General features: G+C 49.8%; 1 protein-coding gene across 2 annotated transcripts in view; it reads right to left on the bottom strand.

The window, feature by feature from the left end:
* The window catches only part of LOC144165261 (uncharacterized), a 60,868-nt gene extending 43,409 nt beyond the window's left edge, over window positions 1-17,459 (bottom strand). For both annotated transcript variants that reach the window (XM_077695400.1, XM_077695391.1), the window contains exons 1-2: window positions 17,387-17,459; window positions 15,245-15,284 (exon numbers count right to left, since the gene is read on the bottom strand). In XM_077695400.1, coding sequence (XP_077551526.1) covers window positions 15,245-15,272 — 28 coding nt within the window. In that variant the 5' untranslated portion in view covers window positions 15,273-15,284; window positions 17,387-17,459. The remainder of the gene's footprint in view (window positions 1-15,244; window positions 15,285-17,386) is intronic.
* Window positions 17,460-22,231: the final 4,772 nt, after the last annotated feature.

The raw sequence follows: 22,231 nt of genomic DNA on the forward strand, positions 1-22,231 counted from the left end.
ATCCACCGCATGGGTATTTTGTATATTCCTTTCTTCAGAACAGACCTTAACTGAGTGGCAGCAGTAACTTGCGAGCAACCCAAAATAAAAAAACAACAACGCTGGAAGCGAGATTTTTTTTTCTGATCACATAAATTTCTGTGAATATACTTTCTATATTGTCCAGGGCAGTTTTGTTGTCAGCTTACAATAAATTACATCGCAATGACATGCTATGTCAAACCTACAATTTTACAATTTCGGCCTACAATTTTGCAATTTTACAATTTCACAATTTTACAAGGGTGGCCTACAATTTGTGTGCCGCCCTTTACAACGCGCAACAAGTCACTTTTCCGAGTGCGCGTAGCTTCGTTCAGCTCAACAGCGGCGCATTCGGTGGCCACTGATGCCCGCGAGCGCAATGGAACCAGCGACCCTCTATAGCCCAGCGCTGCCCTTAGAAAACCGTCGCGATCAGCATGACACGTCAGCAGAGCGGCGATTAAACACATCAGATAGGGTGGCAGGGTAGTGCGAATGCACTCTTAGACCGGCGCTCCTTGGTTCCCGTCGGCGCCCACACGCGGCGCAGCGATGCAGTTCGGCCACCGCTCCCGTGCTCCGTTTACTTCTGCGCGAACCTGTACATGAAAATGAAACCTGGCGACATTTCCCGCACATAAGTATTACCCATTTCTGTTTCGGTTTCCACCTTGGAACACGAAAGAAACGGCTGTGTCCAACTTCTTATTTCCGCATTTCTACTGTGCTTAGCTCGATGAAGTTTCCAGTGGTTTACAGCTTGCTCATTGCAGTGAAATGCGATGTAGTTCCAACTTACTGTAGTTGCGCCAAAACAAGACTTGCAGTTATTGCCCAGAAAGATATGCAAACGCCATGCACGCAAGAATGAGAGCACTCGTGATTTCCGTTTTGAAGCAGGGCCCGCCTATCGGAAAAGGTCTAACAAAACCTTCTGGGATCTAAGTACACCATTGATCAATGAGGATTTAATTTGTTTCAGTGTGCTTTAGGAGTATCGCGCAGCCGATTTTTCCTGCTTTTCGGTCCCACATCAGCCCAAGTTCTCTTTATAAGGTGGCGTGGAACAATACTCCCACGTTCACCAATAATGCACTTGGCACCTAATAACCGCTAAGTGATAGCCAGGAAATGCCTTTCCTCACCCCGTTTCTCATTTACCAGCGCAAGGGCATGGAGCAGTGGGCATGGGAGCAGCCACTGCGAAAGCATGGCTAACGTGTTGATCGTCACCCCACAGGTTGTTTTGACCCTGTCAGCTTTATTTCTGATTGCAACACCTGGCCCTGCCTCGTGCCTGTTTGTCGGTGCCAACGCCGATACGGTACCAGCCTTCCCGGACAATTCTGCGCGCAAATTCATCGAAGCATCTTCACTGCCCTTCGCTACTGCGCACAAGTGCACCGACTCTACAGCGACCCCTGGACCCAAAGACTACTTAAGGCCCCGGAAATCAATCCCCACTTTAAGTGGGCAGGGGAGCAGCCACTGCGAAAGCATGGCTAACGTGTTGATCTTCTTCGCCCCACAGGTGTGTACAGTGCTCACGGATTGAAACGCGACACTGCGAGCGCGTGGCCGCCGGTACATGTAGCGCCGCCCGTGGACGCCCTTGGAAGCTAGGTGTTGCATTGTGGTATACCGCGAGGGTGAGAGCGTGTTGACCGTAGGGTTGCTGCTTCCGGTTGCCAATGAGCGGGGCTGTGGTTCCCCGCAGCGACAGCGGGGCGCTGCGAGCCTGGAGCGCTGGAACGCGTTTTGTGCGCCGACGGTACTAGCCCGGCTGTGCGCGCAGCCGATTTCGCGACATCGTGTGCGCGCGCTCTTGTCACACGTGCCCTTCCGATGCGACACAGTAATCTTTATGTAATGCACGGTCACGCTTATTTGAATAAAACGAGCGTCTGCACGAAGGAGCAGCGAACTTTATTCCAGGATGCAAACTAAAAAAAAAAGGAAAGACGCCTTTGCAGGTACGTTCACGTGTGGTGCGGTGCATTAGTACTTCGTCGGCTCTCCTATTTTTTTAGTTTAGAGGCAGAATAGTTTTTCTCCTCCTTCGACAGACCACGGCTGGCATAGGCGATTACCCTTTCGCAGCCGCTTTGCTTTTGGACAAGGACGGCACCCAAGCCTATATCACTGGCGTCCGTGTGCATTTCCGTTTCGGCATTTTCGTCGAAATGAGCGAGCACGGGCGGGCTTTGCAGGCGTTTTTGCAGCTCGCCGAATGCTTTTTCTTGGTCGTTTTCCCAGCTGAAAGGGGTGCTATCTTTCGTCAAGCGCGTGAGTGGCTCTGCAATGCGTGCGAAGTTTGCGACGAAGCGCCGGTAGTATGCGCACAGCCCGAGAAATCTTCGCACGCCCTTCTTGTCTTTCGGCCTTGGGAAGTTCGCAATGGCTGAAGTTTTTGCCGGGTCAGGTAGGACTCCCGCGGCGTTGACGACGTGGCCCAAGAACTTGAGTTCCCCGTATGCGAAACGGCACTTTTCAGGCTTCAGCGTCAACCCCGACGTACGAATGGCCTCGAGTACAGACTCCAACCTTGCAAGGTGTTCGTCGAAAGTCCGGGCGAATACCACTACGTCGTCGAGGTATACGAGGCAAGTGTGCTACTTAAGGCCAGCTAGCACAGTGTCCATGACTCTTTGAAACGTCGCTGGTGCTGTGCACAGCAGAAACGGCATCACCTTGAACTCGTATAGGCCGTCTGGGGTTATAAATGCTGTCTTCTCTCGGTCTCTCTCGTCCACTTCAATTTGCCAGTAGCCGGTCTTGAGGTCCATCGATGAGAAGTACTTCGCGTGGCAGAGGTGGTCGAGGGCGTCGTGGATTCGGGGGAGGGGGTACACGTCCTTTTTCGTGATTTTGTTCAGTCGCTGGTAGTCAACGCAAAACCTTAATGTGCCGTCTTTTAAGTGCGAATGCACTTCTTAAGCGAGTCTGAATCGTCCGCCGCCGTAGTCCGCATAGCAACAGCTGCGGGTGCGCGCACTCCTCGTCTTCCTTAGCAACGGGGGGAGATGGGCGCGCGCTGCCTGGCCGCTGACATGCCACATACCCACGTGGGGGATTGGCCAGGAATCGGGCGTGAGAAGGGCTAATGCACCCGCTTAAAGGAGTACTGACACGAAATTTCAAAAATGGGCGCGCGCTGCCTGGCCGCTGACATGGCACATACCCACGTAGGGGATTGTCCAGGAATCGGGCGTGAGAAGGGCTAATGCACCCGCTTAAAGGAGTACTGACACGAAATTTCAAAGCTGAGATCCACTCTAGCAATCAAGTACAACGACAACACAAATAGGTGTCTGTGAATAAATTCATCTTTCTTTCTTTGTAGTTGTGTGTGTGTGTGTGATCTCTCTTTCGCCAACATTACCGAACCGCGCAAATTCAACTCCTGCATTCGCACTTTCACATTCTTCCCCTCGGGGAAATGCGGGGAATTTTTTTCTTTACGAGTACGACGGGCGCAGCCCAGGGGCTTTTCGATGGCTGTATAATGTCGTCGCTGAGCATGTCGTCGACTTGAGTCCGGATGGCTTCCCGTTCGTGAGAAGAGACGCGGTACGGTGACTGTCGGGTAGGTCGGGCTCCATCTTCGGTTATTATTCGGTGCTTCGCTAGAGGGGTCTGACGTAGTTTTGCGCTCGACGAAAAACATTCGCTATAGCGACGCAGCAAAGCCAATAACTTGTTCCGTTGTTCTTACGGTAGCGCCGGATTCACGTCGAAAGGCTGCGGGAGCTTGAAGGTTTCTACGGGTGTGCGTTCAAAGTCGGCGACCGCGATCACGTCACTTTTTTCTTGCGCTTCTTCGAGGAATGCAATTGCCGCGCCCTTGTTTAAATGCTGGTACTCCTTGGTGAAATTCGTAACCAAAATGTGGGATTGGTGTTCCTTGAAGCGCGCAATGCCTCTTGCGACCGACACACCACGGTTGAGAAGCACCCTTTGATCGGTGTCTACGATACCGTCGACGTCAGGAGCAGCATCTTCACAGTAGACTGCGACCATCAAGCTTGCGCGGGGTGGCAGGGTGACATGATCATCGGCAATCCTTACAGCTGCACGTCGTTCGGGGTTCGGTTCCAGCGTCATGGAGTGATTGGGGGAAAAAGTTATTGACTTGGTCTGCAGATCGATTATTGCACCGTTGTCCATCAAAAAGTCCAATCCAAGAATTACGTCGCGGGAGCAGTTAGGCAGAATGACGAACGCCGCAGGGTACGTTGTGCCGTCTATGGTGACGCGCGATGTGCACGTTCCACTTGGCGTCACGAGGTGGCCTCCTGCTGTGCGTATGTGCGGACCGTCCCATCTGGTCATAACTTTCTTCAGTTTAGACGCAAATGGTCCGCTTATTACCGAATAGTCAGCTCCCGTGTCTACGAGGGCGAATACGTCAAAGCCGTCGATGGACACCTTGACGTCAGATGCAGTCTTCCTCGAGTTCCGGGTTCGTCGGGGCGTCGTATCTCTGCTTGTACGTGTTGACGGTCGGGCACTGTGCATCGTCGTTGTCGTCGTCTTCTCAACGGACGTCTCGGTCAGGTCGGGTACGCGTCGCACCGTGTAGCTGTCGTCGTGTTCAGGAGTCTCGTTAAGGCTAGGTCGGGTCGTCGGGTTGAGGGCATGTCGTGAATGATGGTCTTCAGCGAGTCGCTGCGTCGCTGGAGGGTTTTCATTTTTCCGCCGTTGTGCAACTTTACCTCCCGAAGTTGCTGCTTTTAGTTTCCCCCGCGTGGGCTGGGGGACCTTCCACGTGAGAAGTCAGCAGTGCTGCGGCGGTTCGGTGACTGATACGGGTAGGGCGACGGTGAACGGTTGAAGCGGGCTGGTCCTCGGTTGGTGTTGGAGAGGTATTCTTCGACCTCAGCAGGGCGCTGGCCGTATCGGGGGCGTGGGGCGTCGACGGAGAACCCTCGCAAACCGAGCCTCTTGTAGGGACAGCGACGGTAGATGTGGTCGGCCTCTCCGCAGTGGTAGCACAGCGGGCGATTATCGGGCGTTCGCCACACGTCGGTCTTCCTTGGCGTCTGGTATTGGTCTACAAGGCGTCGGGCGGGCGGCATTGGACGGCGGTATGGCTCGGCCTCTTGACGACGGGTTGGAGCAGGGCGGGGTTGACGAACAGCCGAGGAGTAGGTCATGGCTTGTGGTTCGCGGGGTGCTTCCGATGGCGTAGAAGTTCCCAGTGCGTTTTGGACTTCTTCTCGTGTTACGTCGGTCAGGGAAGCCATTTGAGGTTGCGGCGTCGTTGGAAAAAGCTTCCGAAGCTCCTCCCTGACCACTGCTCGGATGGTCTCTCGCAATGTATCGGAGCTTCCATTTGCGGCACCGATGATCTCCGAGAACAGCGCGTTGACAGGGCGGTCGTACTGCCTCGTTCGAATTTCTTGCGTCTTCTCCATCGCGGCCGCCTCAGACGCGAATTCCGCCACTGTCTTCGGAGGGTTACGGACTAGACAAGCAAAAAGCTATCGCTTCACTCCTCGCATTAGAAACCTGAGCTTCTTTTCCTCGGTCATTTTAGGGTCCGCACGACGAAAAAGTCGCTTCATGTCCTCAACGAAAATCACGACTCCTTCGTTGGGGTGCTGCGTTCGAGTTTCAAGCAAAAGCGCAGCTCGCTCTTTTCTCACCACGGTAGTGAAAGTCTTAAGGAACTCCCTTTTGAATTGAGTCCAGTCGGTCAAAGAGCTCTCATGGTTCTCGAACCAAGTTCGAGCAGCATCTTCTAAGTAAAAGAAGACATGCCGGAAAGTTTCTTCGTCGTCCCACCTGTTGAAGATGCGGACGCGCTCCAGCTTCTCCAATCATTCTTCGGGGTCTTCAGCGGGGGCTCCCCGGAACGATGGCGGTTCTCGGGGCTGCTGCAGGATGATTGGCGACGTTGTTTCTTGCACCATGGTGTTGGTTGCAGCGTTCCTTCTCTTGGGCCCTTCTGGCAGAAGACCGAACTCGGGTAGCAATCCTTGCAGTCGGGGGCTTTCTCTGGTTGGACTGGCTTGGCGGCTTCGAGATGTCGTAGAGGGCATAAAGACTTAGTACCCCGCACCTCCACCAGATGTCGCGAAGACAAGAACGATGCAGTTGTCTTGAATGAGATACACGTTTATTGGAGCGAACTTGTGCTCCCCTAACAACTCAAAAGAATAGAGAGGCGGCGAAGCAGCGGTCAACAAAGTGGCTTGCACAGGCGAGTGTCGTCGAATCGAATGCCCCGGCGTCCGCACTGCAGGCTTTTTATCTTTCGGCGCGCGTGGTTCTCGAAACGTCGATTCACATCGAGAACATAGTAGATACAAGAAGATTATTCTGGGCTGTTCACGTTAGATCGGAATGCTCTCCCTATCACGACAGATAACACATGCGGCACAGAAAGAAAGAATGGAACACGCGCTTCCCTTGGCGCAGAGATAACACAGACCGGCGCAGCCGGGCGGTAAAAGCAAAACACAAATAAACAAACCCAATGTATGGTTCGCGGCAATATCATGGAATAAAGTTGGCTGTTCCTTCGTGCAGACGCTCGTTTTATTCAAATAAGCGTGACCGTCCCTTACATGCCCATTAGCTGTGTCGCATCGAAAGGACACGCGTAACAAGAGCGCGCGAGCGGACGATGCGAAATTGGTTGCGCGGACCGCCGGGCGGCTACCACCGGCGCACAAACGCGCTCCTTCGCTCCTGGCTCGCAGCGCACTGCTGTTGCTGCGGGGAACCACAGCCGCGCTTATTGGCAACCGGAAGCAGTAAGCCTAGGGCCAACACGCTCTCATCCTCGCGGTATACCACAATGCAACGCCTAGCTTCCCCGGGCGTCGACGGGCGGCGCTGCATGTACCGGCGACCACGTGCTCGCAGTGTCGCGTTTCAATCCGTGAGCACTGTACATATACTCCCCTGCATGCTAAAAAAAGTGACCATGTTTTCTTAGTCGTGCTCCCATGCCCACGTGAGCTGTGTATTATTTTGAAAAATGCTTAGATGTGAATTTGTTGTTGCTTTGTTCGGGCGACGTAGAAAGTAACCGTAGCCCCCATACTCTTCGCAGTGCCAGCGCAGACGTAGATGACGAAAAAACTCGGACGACGTAGAAACTAACCCTGGACCCCTACTCTTCGCAGTGCCAGCGCAGACTGTTGCGATCGGGCGGGGGCACCCGATCCTTTCTCCGTGGCCTCCAACATACGATGGGTAGCGTGTATGATGCGAGCGGCCAGCCGCTGTTGCAGCCGTGAAGAAGTCCAGAGCAGTAGGATAACGTAACTGTTTACTTCATGGCGAGAGGTGAGCCGAAGCCAAAAAAACATACAATGCCCTGACGGGCGAGGTTACAATACAGGACACGAGCAGATCGACCGCATGGATTCGCTGCTCCGACAGGAATAAATATCAGCGTTTGTGCTGCTTCTTTTATACCCAAAAAAAACGCCCCCAAGAGTAACACGCCACGAACATCACAGACGCCCAGACGCTCTGTCCATAGTTCGTGAGTCACCCATGGCTTCGTCCCACATGGCGTCCGAGAGGGGGGGAGAGAGTGTCCTTGAAAGGTGCCGGGGTCGCGCTATCACCTGCTGATCGTGCCGATAGCGAAACGTCTGAGCCGGGAAGGTCAAGGCGGGACTCTCCGACGCGCAGGTGCCTGAAGGGTGTGGCGCTGGCAGCCGCCGGAGGCATGTTGCAAAGCGAGGTGACTGACCCGGCATGTCGAGACACGAAAGTACGATTCACCGACACGCGGGCGCACATGGTCGATTCCCACGTGGTCGCTGATGGGGGAAAACACGTGGCGTTGGCCGATTCGTAACAAGACGCAGATGACGAACAAACACCAGCACATAGCGCCGCCAAACTTGAAATGCTCAAACGTATCAACGAGCGAACGATTCATCTTGCTAAGAGCCAAGCCGATCTAAGCTAGGATGCTAAAGCAATAAAATATAACCAGGAAACTATAAAAACTAGTCTCCCAAATATATTCATCCACCTCTAAGCCTAGAGCACGAATCGAAAACCCTAACAAACTCAAGCGAGATATCGTGTCAGTTAAGAGCTCTACCGCCCACCTGACATCCCAAAAAGAGATGTTGCCGACGCGGTTGGATGACTTAGTGGATCGCTCTAGACGAAATAACATTGTTATTCACGGTATTCCAGATTCGAAAGAAACGTGGCAGGATACGGAGGGGAAAGTCCTTGCCGCGTTGCACTCCGTACTTAGCGTCGAAGTATCCCCCTCAGAGGTCGAAAGAGCCCACCGTATTGGCCAGGAGATCGTCCTATATGTTGCGCCGCTTAAGTTAGGGGGCGCCACGGTGAAATTTCAATAGAGGGGCTACTTCATCGGAATAATCACGGAGTCAAGCGCAAGCGCAACCGGAGTTGGCATTGGTGTCCCGAGAACTACCTCGACTGTGGAAACACTGACGGAGTGCCGACGCCTGTCACCCTTGGCTCTCGGCGCGCAGAAGCTTCTTCGCGTGCGACTGCGGATTGTGGCAAGGCAATGTGATCCCCCTTTAGCGCCAATTTCGGTCCCTGAAGGGCGTGACTTCCTGCCTCATCATTACCAGCCGCCAGCTCTTCCGCTGCATCCGCCCTGAATGTTCCCAACGATAAAATTGGCCGCGTATCTGCTCCTTTCGTTGCAAATGTCGACAAAAGACGATAGTCTATCGTTTTTTGCCAAGTAAATGCCTCCCTTCGCTTTCCCACTCACCTCTCATTTTGTTCCTATTGCATCGCGCTCCTCGCAAGGTAAAGACGCCAAAGGTTTGCTTAAAGCATTTTAAATTTACCGCATTCCGCTGCTCTTAACCGGGTGTCTCGATGCCAACGCAGCCGTGCGGCGAGGACGCGCGTGAATCAAGGCGCCATACTTCAACGTTTATAGAACCGCGTTTCCCTACTCCACTTACGTTGCAAGCAGAACGTGGAACCTATCTAGTGGAACTTTTCGTAACTGTTGCCGATCGATTTTTTAAAACGGCGCCAGAAGCTATAGTGGCGCGGGTGACAGGAGGCGACGGCGGAGTGAATTTTTTTTTCTGCAGTTGATGAAGTATTGAATTTCGCAAAAATCAAGCTTGTATGATTTTTTATAAAGAAACGCTGCAAATATCACTTCTGTGTTTACTTGTTGTCTTATATTTGCGTAATGTCTTGTTATTCTTCAACAATGTTGAAAAGTATGAACATTACACCGGTCTTAGACGGGCAGATTTAGCTGTGACTATATAAGACTATTGCGAAGGCATTGTTTTACTTTGGCCGGGTGGCTTAATCGAGTCACAGACAGACAGACGGACAAACAGACAGACATGCAGACAGACCAAAATTTCTGGGTTCAAGTAGCCCAAGAAAGACTATCGTCTTTAAAAATAGGGACCACAGTGCCCGGAATTTCAAGCAAGGAGCATATTCCGCCTGCCGCTCTGCGTTTTTTTGCCCTTGAATATATCCACTACACATACGGAGTACACACACATCTGTACACTGATGGATCGGTGTCATCCACATCATCCACTGTCGCGGTGTGGATACCTTCATCTCGCACCACCCTCAGTGCCATTCTAAGCCACAAAACCCCATCTACGGCTGCCGAACTCGCAGCTCTGTGGCTGGCCTTGGCTTATATAATCGAGCAGCCTGCACGCGTGTGGGCCATCTTCGCGGACTATCGGGCTGCACTGCAATGTTTGGCGTCTCTCCCCAAAGATCAGCTTGTGCTTGATGTACATGCTTTGCATCTTCAATCTCTGCAGGCGCGTCATCAAATAACACCCAAGTGGGTTCCTGCCCATTGCGGAATAACTGTAGATGTGAAGGCGGACCCTGCTGCATTCATAGCGCATAACAAACGGGGACCACAAGTACCGGTACCATTTTCTCGGAAAGATGCTTCAGCACTTGCATCCAGTGTGGCATGGAGCATGCAGCGTTCGATTTGGACACACGCATCCCATTATTACGCGCCCCTCCACTCTATCGACCCGCACTGTAACTTTAGCATGCCACCTGGAATATCGAAGCATGATGAAGCAGTACTCCACCGCATGCGGTTGAACGTCGCCTACACGCGATACTACTGCTACAAAATCAATCAGTCCACCTCGCCTCTGTGCCCACAGTGTGGTGTCCGTTAAGATCTGCAACACATCATTTGTGACTGTGCGCGATTTAGTACGCAAAGAGTGTGCCTTGCAGTGTCTCGAGGCCGGCCACTCTCCGTAGGGTTAGAACTGAGAGACGTATTAGGTCCCTGGAATTCTTCCAAACGTGCCTTTCGTGCCACAAAAGCTTTACTGGCCTATCTAAAAGCCACAAGCCTTGATCAGACTTTGTAAATAGTTCAAATCAATTGTTCCTCTTCATAATTATAATCATCATTGTCACATCATTCAACTGGCGTAGCAAGCCAGGCGGTTTAGCTCGGCTGACATCGCCAGGCTCATTAAAGATTGTTCTATCTCTCTCTTGTTGTTGTTGTTGTTGTTCCTCTTCTATAGCACGTACCCACGTGGGGGATTGGGCAAGAAACGGTGGTGTGCAGACGCCGGACCACCGCCGACGCCGCGGGACATACCCCCGGAACCAGAATGTTTGAAACAGAAAAAACAGAAAAAACCAGAATGCTTGAAACAGAAGCTGTCGCCGCGACACCAACACTCATTGGTATAAACAATCACGCGACCCGTGGATGTCTGCAAATAAATGCCTACAAAGAAAGACAAGTTGACGTTGAGGCAGGGAACAATACGGAGGGGGAAGCTGGCTGCCGCCTCCACCACTCCCCTCTATTCTTTCCCCAGCACTCTGCGCTTATTGGATGGTCGGAATTAATACAAACACACAAAAATGCGGGAGGTCACTGCTCTTTTTGTTGCCCTGTCCTGAACGACAACACCCGAAGGGCAGCGGCCGGTTAGGGCAGTTCCGTGGCTCTTACAGCCGCGCGCGATTAGCGAACTTAGCAGAGGTTTTCATGCGTATATAACCAGGTCAGTGTCACACGTATTTGCCCGTGTATAGTGTGCGAAAGCCTGTGAAGGTAGTATAACTCTGCCGCCTTCAGCGTCTACTGGGTGGGACTATGTTCAGTGGGGGAGACAAAATTTTGCACGTGTCGGGGGACCAGTACACCGACGCGAATGCAGTTTCTTACCAAACTGGAATTTCATTCGAACGCCGAAAACTAAACAACGTTGGAGACTTCGCTCCTCTGTTTCTTCTTTTGGTAACTTTTCACGTGCAGCAGTTGTACGGATTGTCACAGCCATCGCAAGAATGAACGAGTGTGGCAGCTCTCGTAGAGGGACGGCTGAATGTTAAGTAAGTGGGGTTTTAGTTCGGACAAAACGCTGTAAAACAGCGAGCAAAATCTTCTCGGGAAATGTGTACAGCTGGATTAAATCTTTTAGGTCAACATATACTCAAAAGTGCCCCCTAGAATAGGATAAATGGCTAAATATCGTTCTCCAGAAATATAAGGTACGGTCATGTGAAAAAGCCTGTGTTGTTTGCTTTGTTTCCCCTCTATTCAGTTTCACGTTGTGCCGCTAGGGGCGCCACTCTGAAATCTTCTCCCCAATAGGGACGCTATCTGCATCCAAACCCCGCCCCATTGTAATGAAATTTTGTTGCTTCAAAACCAGAGATGATGTGCTATCAGCGCGTGCTAAACTTAAAGAATCCGGGATTTCGGTATCCGAAGACTTTTCGGCTGCGACTCGTGAGGCACGAAAAAAACTGTCTGAATTCGCTAACGGTCTACCCGGATCCCCGAAATACAAATTGCGCTACACGAAAATGTATGTCAACGAACAATGCTACGTATATGACCCTTTAACCGATACTGTAACAGAAACAAGTAACTTTTCCCACCCTCAAACGCACCATCGCAAACATCATGGAACAACGGCCTAGACGCTACACAAAAAGCAAACCTAGAAACACGATGGGAAAACGCGTGCGGATCTGGACGATCGCTGCCCTCGACACGCTTATCTGTACTTCTTGCGAACGTCAGGAGCGTGCTTAACAAACTTGACACTTTTAACCCTATTGTTGACACGTGCGGACCCGCTGTTATCGCCTTAACCGAAACTTATAATAATGATAACATTCGGAACATGGAAATTTTTTTACCATGCGTCCCGCTAGACAATTTACCGCTATGACCGTACTCTTCGCCAAGGTGGAGGCGTTATTCTTGCTGTTTTGAATGAACACGATTCGTGCCACATTACTGTTGAAACCGATATTGAAGTTATCTTATCGTGTGTTGAGGTGCCGAACCAGAAATTTATTTTTGCGGCATATTATCGCCCCTCCTCCCCCCCTAACGAACCGTCAACCTTTACTGCCTCCTTACACGATGTTCTTAATACCGTAGTAACTCGCCTTCAAAACGCCCCGATTTTCTTACTAGGTGACTTTAATTTTCCTCAAATCAAGTGGTCCTCCGAATCGCCCTTGTTTAATTCAATTTACTCACAAAGTAGCGACTTCCATAACCTTTGCTCAACCTTTGCGCTAACTCAACTATTTACACAGCCGACGAGAATAACAGACAGTACAGCAACAATATTAGACCTCGTACATGCCCCACGACGCGACTCAGTATCGTGCATGACATAATTACCCGGTTTATCTGATCATTTATTCCTTTCTTTGGTCATTACAGTACCAGCTCTAGAAATGCGTAAGACAACTACGCAAATTTGTGATTATAAGAAAGCAAATTTTGATGCCATTAACACTGAAGTGCTTACTTTTCTTGAGATTTTTCTAGACAATTTCGACAACCGTACAGTTGAAGCTAACTGGAACTTATTACTGCGAAAGGTACACGACCTAACCAACAGATACACCCCGATTCCCAATACCTCTTCTCACGCAAGAGCTCCATGGTTTAATGCCTACTTAAAACGTCTATCAAACCGCAAGAGGCGTCTTTACCGTAAAGCGAAACCGCTGCCCTCGAACCCTCGGTGGGAGGCATACAAAGTTGCTAACAATTCTTATGTATCCGGTGTCAAAAATGCCAAATCAAACTTTTTCCGGAGTACCTTACCTAGCCTGCTTCTAAACAATCCCCAATTGTTTATCGCGTAATAATGAAACACGACTGATTCAATTAAGCTGGTGGACCAGAATGACGAATCAATTCCTGACAATGAGTGTCCGATTGTACTGAACAGGTTTTTGTTAATAATTTTGTGCTCTCTTCCAGTGCATCGCTACCTACCCCAAAGCTGTACGACTATCCACTCATGACCCAATTATTATTGACACTCAGGCAATTTATAAAATAATACAGTCATTGAAGCCCTCTTCAAGCCCTGGTGTCGACCTTATAACTTCTAAACTTCTTCACGGCACGGCGTAAAATTCTTCAAGTTTTCTTTCAAAACCTTTTCAACAATCAATTCACAGCGGGTCCCTACCCAGTCACTCGAAAATCGTTAAGGTGGTTGCAGTTCATAAATCAGGTAGCAAAGTATCTCCTTTTAAATTACCGCCCTATATCGCCTACGAGCATTCCTTGTAAACTCCTAGAACATGTTTTGTTCACACAAGCACCGTAACATTTCTGGAATCCAACTCATTTTTCAAGGATGCACAACATGGATTCAGAAAGGAATTTTCATGTGAAACACAATTATTGTCCTTTACACACCAGCCTCATCGCATTCTTGACCGTCACTCCAGGGCAGACTATTTTCTTAGACTTTGCAAAAGCCTTTGAGAAAGTGTCCCATAGCCTCCTGCTCCTAAAACTAAGAAAACGTAACCTTGATCGTGACGCGTTCAAATGGTTGGAATACTTTTTGTGTGGCCGTACACAGCTTGTTGCAGCCAACTCGTATAGTTCCCCAAAATGTCCGGTTCATTCGAATGTACCCCAAGGTGTAGTCCTGGGTCCCCTCTTATTTTTAATTTACATCAATGACCTTACTGATTGCGTGTCATCAAACATACACCTGTTCGATGATGATTGTGTGATATTTCGCGAAATTAACGACACAAGTGATGTAAGTACTTTACAAAACGACCTTAATGCTATTTCAAACTGGTGTAGTCTTTGTCTAATGACCCTTAATATTACTAAGTGTAGAGTATTACACGTCTGTCGAACGTTGCCCACTCCCGTGTCGTACCATCATAATAATGTTTTACTCAACTGTGTTTCATCCTAGCGGTACTTAGCTGTGCACATTACTTCTTGCTGAACCTGGTCCCTTCACATAAGCAACATTATTAACAATGCAAACCATATGTCAGGCTGTCTTCGTCGCAATTTCTCTACTTCACCAGTCTCCCTATAACTACTGTTGTAAAAGAACTTGGTTCGAAGTAAATTAGAATATGCTGCCTCAATTTAGGACCCCAGCATGGTTTATCTAATGAAAGGCCTCGAATTGGTCCAAAATACCTCTGCCCGGTTCAACTTACACAATTACGATCGAGCAGCAAGCGTTACAGCTATGAAAAACACGTTGCAACTCACTTCCCTTTCTTCTCGTTGTAAGTTCTTTCGCCTGTGCCTTTATCATAAAATCTTCCATAACAGCCAACACCTCCGAGCTAATCTTTCTTTCACCGTCCTACCTGTCATCTCGTGTCGATCATGCGCACAAAGTTCGTATACCGTAGGCCAAACAAGAACGTGTTTTCAGTCATTTGCCCCACGCACCAGCAAGGAATGGAACCACCTTCCTGGCATGACTGCTACAATTACCGATTATCAGCTGTTTCGCGCTGCACTAGCGAACCTTGCAAACTGAGATTATTTATGACGTGTACCCTTTCCGGTTTTTTTCTGTTCTTGTGTGTTATAATGTGTTTCGTAGCTAGCATTGTATACTACGATTACTGATAATATGTACACTATATCCTTTTTATTCTGCTTTTGTGTCCTCACTTTGTTATCAGCTAAAGTTGCTTATTCAGAAATCACTGAATCCTGCACTTCCATTTACTTACTTCCTGAATCCTTTTTTTTTTGTAAAACCCACTCCCGTCTTCAATGCCTCTGGCCCTGAGGGTACAATAAACAAAGAAATAAATAGTCCCCCAAACAGAATTTTACAAAGCTCCTGCTCGTCTGTAGGAGCACTTCGCCTTTTCGACACACGCATAAGCTACACGCACGCGTAATCGCTTTGATCTCACTCCAGAGAGTACAGTGATGCTGGCTTACCTTCGCTGACTGGTGCGGAGCAGTGCATCGTAGAGGAAACCTGCGATACAGCGCGCATTGCTTCAGCCCCTACTACAATTACAGTGGCCAACTTCTAAAAGCTTTATTCTCGGCGGAAAGTGTATAAGATAGAAAGTAATCTGCTATTTGCTTCGAAAGCGTTTCTCACACAACATACACTAGCAAGGAGTTGTACAGGAGAATTTGAAGGGCAGTGAGAAATGCCGTTTTGATGTATGGAGTACCTTGGTCCTTTATTAACATAGCTCTCTTTCTGGCATAACTTCTATGATTTTCAAATAAATACCCGCATGGAATGGCAGTTGACAAATTAATAATGATAACTTTATTATTCCGCTCGATTGGGACTGCGGACGCAGGTGCGGATAAACACAGGACGTGGTAACATTATGTAAAGATACGGACGCCTCGTTATGTTGTGTAGATAGCGCGGGAGCAGCACTGCTGCAGCTTGGGCCGAAGATTTGGAGTTTTCCTTACTACCCCTACAGACTTTCACGGAACTGTGGTTGCACAGGGAAGAAGAGGAACAAGAGGACAGCGCCTCAAAACTCGTAGCGTATTGCGAAATGTCTTTGCCCGACCAGGATCAAGATCATAAAGATACGGCCCATGATTCCATTGACTTGGCAGTGCGATTTAGGTGGCGGTGTTTGTAAAAACAGCCCCTAAGCAGGTCTTCCGAATAAGCGGAGCTGTGATAATTTATTGAGGGGCTGGATAGGCTGGAAACTGCCCCACGGAACAATCGAGAAAGCACGAACGATGAAGCACCATCTCTTTCTAAATACCTGGCATCGGGATTGCTGCACCCCCCCCCCTACCCTTTCTCGACCCACTAAACCCTTTGGCCACAGGCCCAAAAACATGTTACATATACCAGTTTTGTCGGGGTGCTGGAGCAATAAATGTTAAGGCATATAAACTCGCAGCATTAAGTTCACAGCAGCTGTGGAGCACCTCAAAATGGTGGCGTTAGCGATACAGCACAAACAGGTAATGGCTTTAACGTGCTGAATAGCGCGCATGTTCTGCGGTACTTGGGGCATCCAGATAGAAAGGGTCGTAGTTGAATGACCTGAAAGAATGGTCTTTGGATCGTTCAACCAAAAAATAGCCTGGCAATCAATAGCACAAGAGAAGTGGTCGCGGCTGCTGTGATCAATCTGAGTGGGAGATACAAGATTTCAATAGGACAAGCCTCTATCCCAGACCCCTGCTATGGAGGCGAGACTGCTACAATTTTCTGAATCTGCTGTATCTGCACTTAAATTGGCAAAAAAAAAAACAGTACGGATAGGGCGGGTAGACTTCAGAGCAAAAATAGTAGGGCAGCAACTTGGCGAAACATGTGCGCCAATGCCATTGCAGCCCAGATCTGAAAAGCGTGTCCATGGTGGGGCGTGGTGCGACAAAGCAGGAGCAGGAGATTATCGAAGCATTATTGATATATAAACACGGTGAAAATGTGTCAGTGAACCCTCTCTGGTAATCACCGAAAAAGAAATCGCTTTTCTTAGCGGACTGCAACACGTGTAAGATTGGGTTTTGTGCCTTGCTTGCTTCCTTGTTGCGTAAGGGTGTGGCTTTTCTGCGCATGTGATAGCGAAGAAAATTTTCTATTTAGCCAGGGGAGTTTTTTTTCCAATAAAGCAGTTTTAACTTTAGTGCCGCCCGTGTCTGTATTCTTCTCCTGTGTAACGTCTTAATCACTAGTTCCAACCAAAGAATTGTATATCAACAGGATTACACCAACAAAAAAAATCAACGCCCCTTTTCGAAAAAGATTGGTTGAAACGCGAAGTTTAGCCATGCCCCTGAGTCAAAGCCAAAGTAAAAAATCCAAACTGCTTAAATCGCGTCGCAATGGCGCAATCAGATAGATGTCGGCTTCATAACGCGAAGGACCTAGGTTCGATCCCAAACACTGCAAGTGATTTTTCTTCAGGCGCTTGATGTGCTCTCGCTTATCGTCGTCATGGTTTGTTGAAGCGCATTGTGTAAAGTTGTCTTTCCTGCACTGATTTTTACTCGGATGAACGACGTCGTCAGGGAGGCATAGAAAGCTTGGCTTTAAAACATTTCAACAAGACTCTTCCTTAAAGAAATTTAGCAACCTACCTCTTACACAGAGAAAACTATGTTGGTTTTGTGCAGAGACGACGCAGGATCACTCGCACGACGCACCTATAGGACAGGAATTAATTCAAATGGCGAAACAGCCGCGAAGTTTGCCAAGCGATACCTACAGGTGGCTTTCCCGAAATAGGCTATGTGGAAGGGCGCGTGTTTGCCACGGAAAGTTCAACATGTGGCGATGGTTCTAGCGAACATTCGTACATGCAAGGCGATCAGTGAAAACGTGGGTGATTTTTGTGCTTGCTATGCCACACCTTGCTCCTGGCTCTTCTTATATATTATTGTAGTGTCATATAAAACTCCTTAACCAAGCTTTTGCAACACCCGTCCGCAAGCTGATGCACACAAGGAGTAGCAAACCCTCCCCGATCTACTTCTGAAGTTCCTCAACAATACGATAGTGACACCGAAAAATCTTAGGCGTTCACGAGATGCTACATTTTACCACAGAACACATGAAATTAGAGTATAAAGCGTGAGCCAGCGCATCCACAAATTGAAAGGGACTGTAGTTGGAAATGACAAGCGTGCAGAACACATCCTCCATTGAGTGTTGTGTTCGGTCACTATGCAAGGAATTGTGCAACACGGAGCACCTGCTAGGATGGGTACCTAAGGAGTTCCAAATGTCTACCCAGCGCTCGCCTCAAAACCTGTTGTCACCGCTACGAGTAGCTACCACAAACTTCTGGAGGTCCAGTTGGGAAGCCCAATAGCTGGAACTGTGGGTAGCAGCCGCGTCTGCCCGGTGCGCTGTGGCCAACTTTGAACAAGCGAAATCAGTGTTTTGTGCCGCCCCTTTCCATAGGTGAAAGCTGCACGTCTAATAAAAGTGCTCCACGGGAGCAATGCTATCTCAATCTCTGATTTCCCGTAGTCGTCCGGCTTGGTTATGGGGTATTTGCGACGGACGAGTATGAGTAGGCAATATCCGGCGACTAGCATGACGATCACTTCTTCTGGAAATTTTCTTCCAAGCCACCACGTTCGGCCTGAGGTAGCCAGAGCCACGCAAGTGGAAGCTGGGGAATAAGTTGGCGTAGTCGTCTCGCATAGTATAGCGAAGTAAGCCGGCTCCACGGTTCTGCGGATACCTGCGTGCAGAGTGGCTAAGACGTTGTACTGTTCAGCCCGGAGACGCGTGTTTCATCTCCATCACGGCGGCTCTTTTAACAGCGGAGCTGTTTAACCCGGCCTAAGTTGTCCACTGCGAACAGAAAACCTTCAACTGAAAAGAAAGAAACGCGTACCATGGTGGTTAGAACCTGGTTCTCTCGCATTACGGAGACGGTGTATACACGATACCGGTCTCACAGCATTATTTTCTTTGGGTTATTCGCAGCGTTGGCTTTGGACATGATGTGAACGTTCGTTCGCTCTTTCGTTCGTTCGCTCGTACGTTCGCTCGTTCGTTCGTTCGCTCGCACGCTCGCTCGCTCGCATAATCCTCACTTCCGCAACTGAGCCGCTCTTAGCAGCTCTTAACAACAGAGATTTTTAGGCTTGATCTTGGTCCGGTGGCGTGGCGTTGTCCAGGCTTGCGCGTAGGCTTACGCCACGTGAGGAGCTAAAAAAAAAAAAAACAAGAAAACAGTTCACGTGCACCCGCGCCTCAAATGGAGAGCAGCAGAGGACAGCTCGCGCTACATACGCCGAGTTCCCGCAGCCGGTTGCCTCGGGTTCTAGCGCGTGCTAACGCGGTGCACTTTGAGAGAGAGGTGGAAGGCTGCAGAAAAAACGATTCGGGCCGGCAGTGATGGAAAACGCTGTGGCAAGTTCGGAAACGCATGCGAGGTGCAACAGCCCGTCTCCGACGAAGGGAGCGTTCCGCCGGCTCTGCTGTTTCTCCAGCCTTGCACCACTAGTGATAGCCGCGCCATTATTCTGTATTGAGGCGCGCACTCCCAACACCTTCTCGGTGGCGTTTTGCCTCCTCGCAACTTTCCCTCACGCTTCGACGTTTTTTGGGGCGAAGGACGGATCATGCCCGGCCTAAACAGTTCCGCTGTTAAAAGTGTATGTAGCCTTGACATGAGACAGAAAAGATATGAACAGAACCACGAGGCGTATCCACACGGAGGTGTCGTCCAACGGGCTCTTCAGCGTTTGCTGGGGCAACCGTTAAGCCTGAGTCAGGGGCCTAAAGAAACGGTTTGTTTGCGCGCCTCTTCGCAGTGTGGTCGAGTGTAAAGGCGCGAAGCTTGGCAAAGGAAAAGATGAAAACGCGGGAAACGGACAATCCAGCAGCAGAGCGAAGACAACGACGGCCGACAGGAAAACGAGAAAAAAAGTAGCGGGGAGCGCGGGCTTATAGAGAAAAAAACATGGTGTCATAAGAAGCGGTCGCATTTCATTACAATGTGTATATATATTGATGCATTTATACATGTATAGGCTGTATGCGCCAGGCTTTCGACCACGCGGCGGCGCTACCTGCGGGGCATCGCTGACGCCATATTTGCGGTTGCACTCTGCCGCGCGGGCAGCGCGTTTTCTGACGCGGAAACGTCGTTTGCGGCGTGGTTTTTGCAAGAGCGTTCGCCTAGCCTTGACCCCTTCCATGGAGCCCTGTCAGCTCAAGATCGGCTCCTTTCCTTTCATGAGATTACGTTTCCTTACCGCCTCTCTCGCCGTCTACTTCCCCCTGCACACCCGGCGCTCTCTCATGCCGGAGAACGCCTATGGCGCTTAGTGCAAATGTATAGCCTTCCTCGCCTCTCCCGCCTGCAACGCATGTACCCCGGTCTGTACTCTTCACCCCACTGCCCCGCTTGTGGGGCGGTCCAAACCATGGATCACCTCCTCTGGAAATGCCCCCACAACCCATTACCACCTATAGAGACGGTGAGCACTGGGCGAGGGCGTTGGGCAGCTCGGATTCGGCGGTGCAAGATACCATCGTCGCCCGGGCGGCCAAAGTCATCGGAGACGTTCTTACCTCAGGCACCACCCGTCCCCTGAATTAGCCCTTGCGGCAAGAAAAGTTTTGTCTCTCTCTCTCTGGACAGTGTTTTTTTGCGTAATTCGGGGGTTTTTGAATGCTTCGTGTAAGAAGGAGCCAGCGTTTCAGGTGAACGCGCGTGCATGTAATGCCGCTGCTCAGGTAATTGTGGGCATTGAATTCATTTGTCGCGTGCGAGTCTAATTACCAAGCTTGTTCTGGGATAAGACACTGAAGCTTGACACTGAGTACACAGTTTGACTACTTGTAAAAGAGCGCAGAGACGAAGACGTATAGAGTGACAAACTAGAGCCCTGTTGTTTTTCTCTCGTCTCTGCGCTTGAACTGAAGTACTCAAAGCGTGTTCCGTGATCTCGGTCTGCTTATATCTGCTTCGTCGACACCGAAAGAAAAACACTTGAAAAGCATCGGTGGAATATTTGTCGCCCATCGTAGAATTTTTTTTGGGTCGCCGCCTCACGTAATGTTATTACGTACTTACCTCGCGATCGTTTCCCCCAGACTCGGTGCGTAACCACTCAGCTTTATTCGGAGCTCAGGTAGAGGATGGTCATGTGTTCAACGTACCAGAACACTGTCGCCAGAGCACCTCACCGTCTTTCACACTCCTCAAGAAGCGCGCAGCATGCCTGTGTGGCACGGTAAGACCAGCGCTTCGACTCTCACGCCACCACCACATAAAATATTGTCGCAGCATCAGCCGAAGAAATTTTCTTAACTCGAGCCGCGGTCGTTTGAAGCAATCCAAGAAATAAGGAAATCAGCGCACGTGCATGACACCGAGATAGCCCGAAACGGACGCGTAATCCGCACCGATGTTCGTGTCGGTCCAATCGTTGGAAGGTTGCATTCGCAGCGCGAAGCCAGATCTTCGACTACTTCGTAGTCTTCGCTTCGAAAGAGCAATGTGTGTATTATATATATATATATATATATATATATATATATTGCCGCATACCATACATTGGGTTTGTTTATTTGTGTTTTGCTTTTACCGCCCGGCTGCGCCGGTCTGTGTTATCTCTGCGCCAAGGGAAGCGCGTGTTCCATTCTTTCTTTCTGTGCCGCATGTGTTATCTGTTGTGATAGGGAGAGCATTCTGATCTAACCTGAACAGCCCAGAATAATCTTCTTGGATCTACTATGTTCTCGATGCGAATCGACGTTTCGAGAACCACGCGCGCCAAAAGATAAAAAGCCTGCAGTGCGGACGCCGGGGCATTCGATTCGACGACACTCGCCTGTGCAAGTCACTTTGTTGACCGCTGCTTCGCCGCCTCTGTATTCTTTTGAGTTGTTAGGGGAGCACAAGTTCGCTCCAATAAACGTGTTTCTCATTCAAGACAACTGCATCGTCCTTGTCTTCGTGACATCTGGTGGAGGTGCGGGGTACGCACCCTTCATGCCCACTACAACCTCGGGAAGCCGCCAAGCCAGTCCAACAAGAGCCAGCCCCCGCCTGCAAGATTTACCACCCGAGTTCGGTTTGATGCCAGAAGGGCCCAAGAAAAGGAACGCTGCAACCAACACCATGGTGCAAGAAACAGCGTCGCCAATCGTCCTGCAGCAGCCCCGGGAACCGACATCGTTCCGGGGAGCCCCCGCTGAAGACCCTGAAGAATGGTTCGAGAAGCTGGAGCGCGTCCGCATCTTCAACAGGTGGGACGACGAAGAAACTTTCCGGCATGTCTTCTTTTACTTAGAAGATGCTGCTCGAACTTGGTTCGAGAACCATGAGAGTTCTTTGGCCGACTGGACTCACTTCAAAAGGGAGTTCCTGAAGACATTCACTACCGTTGTGAGAAAAGAGCGAGCTGCGCTTTTGCTTGAAACTCGGACACAACACCCCAACGAAGGGGTCGTGA

Source organism: Haemaphysalis longicornis, unplaced genomic scaffold, assembly GCF_048455015.1.
Source record: "Haemaphysalis longicornis isolate Haplotype H1 unplaced genomic scaffold, Haemaphysalis longicornis Haplotype H1 scaffold_1, whole genome shotgun sequence".
Lineage (NCBI taxonomy): Eukaryota > Metazoa > Arthropoda > Arachnida > Ixodida > Ixodidae > Haemaphysalis > Haemaphysalis longicornis.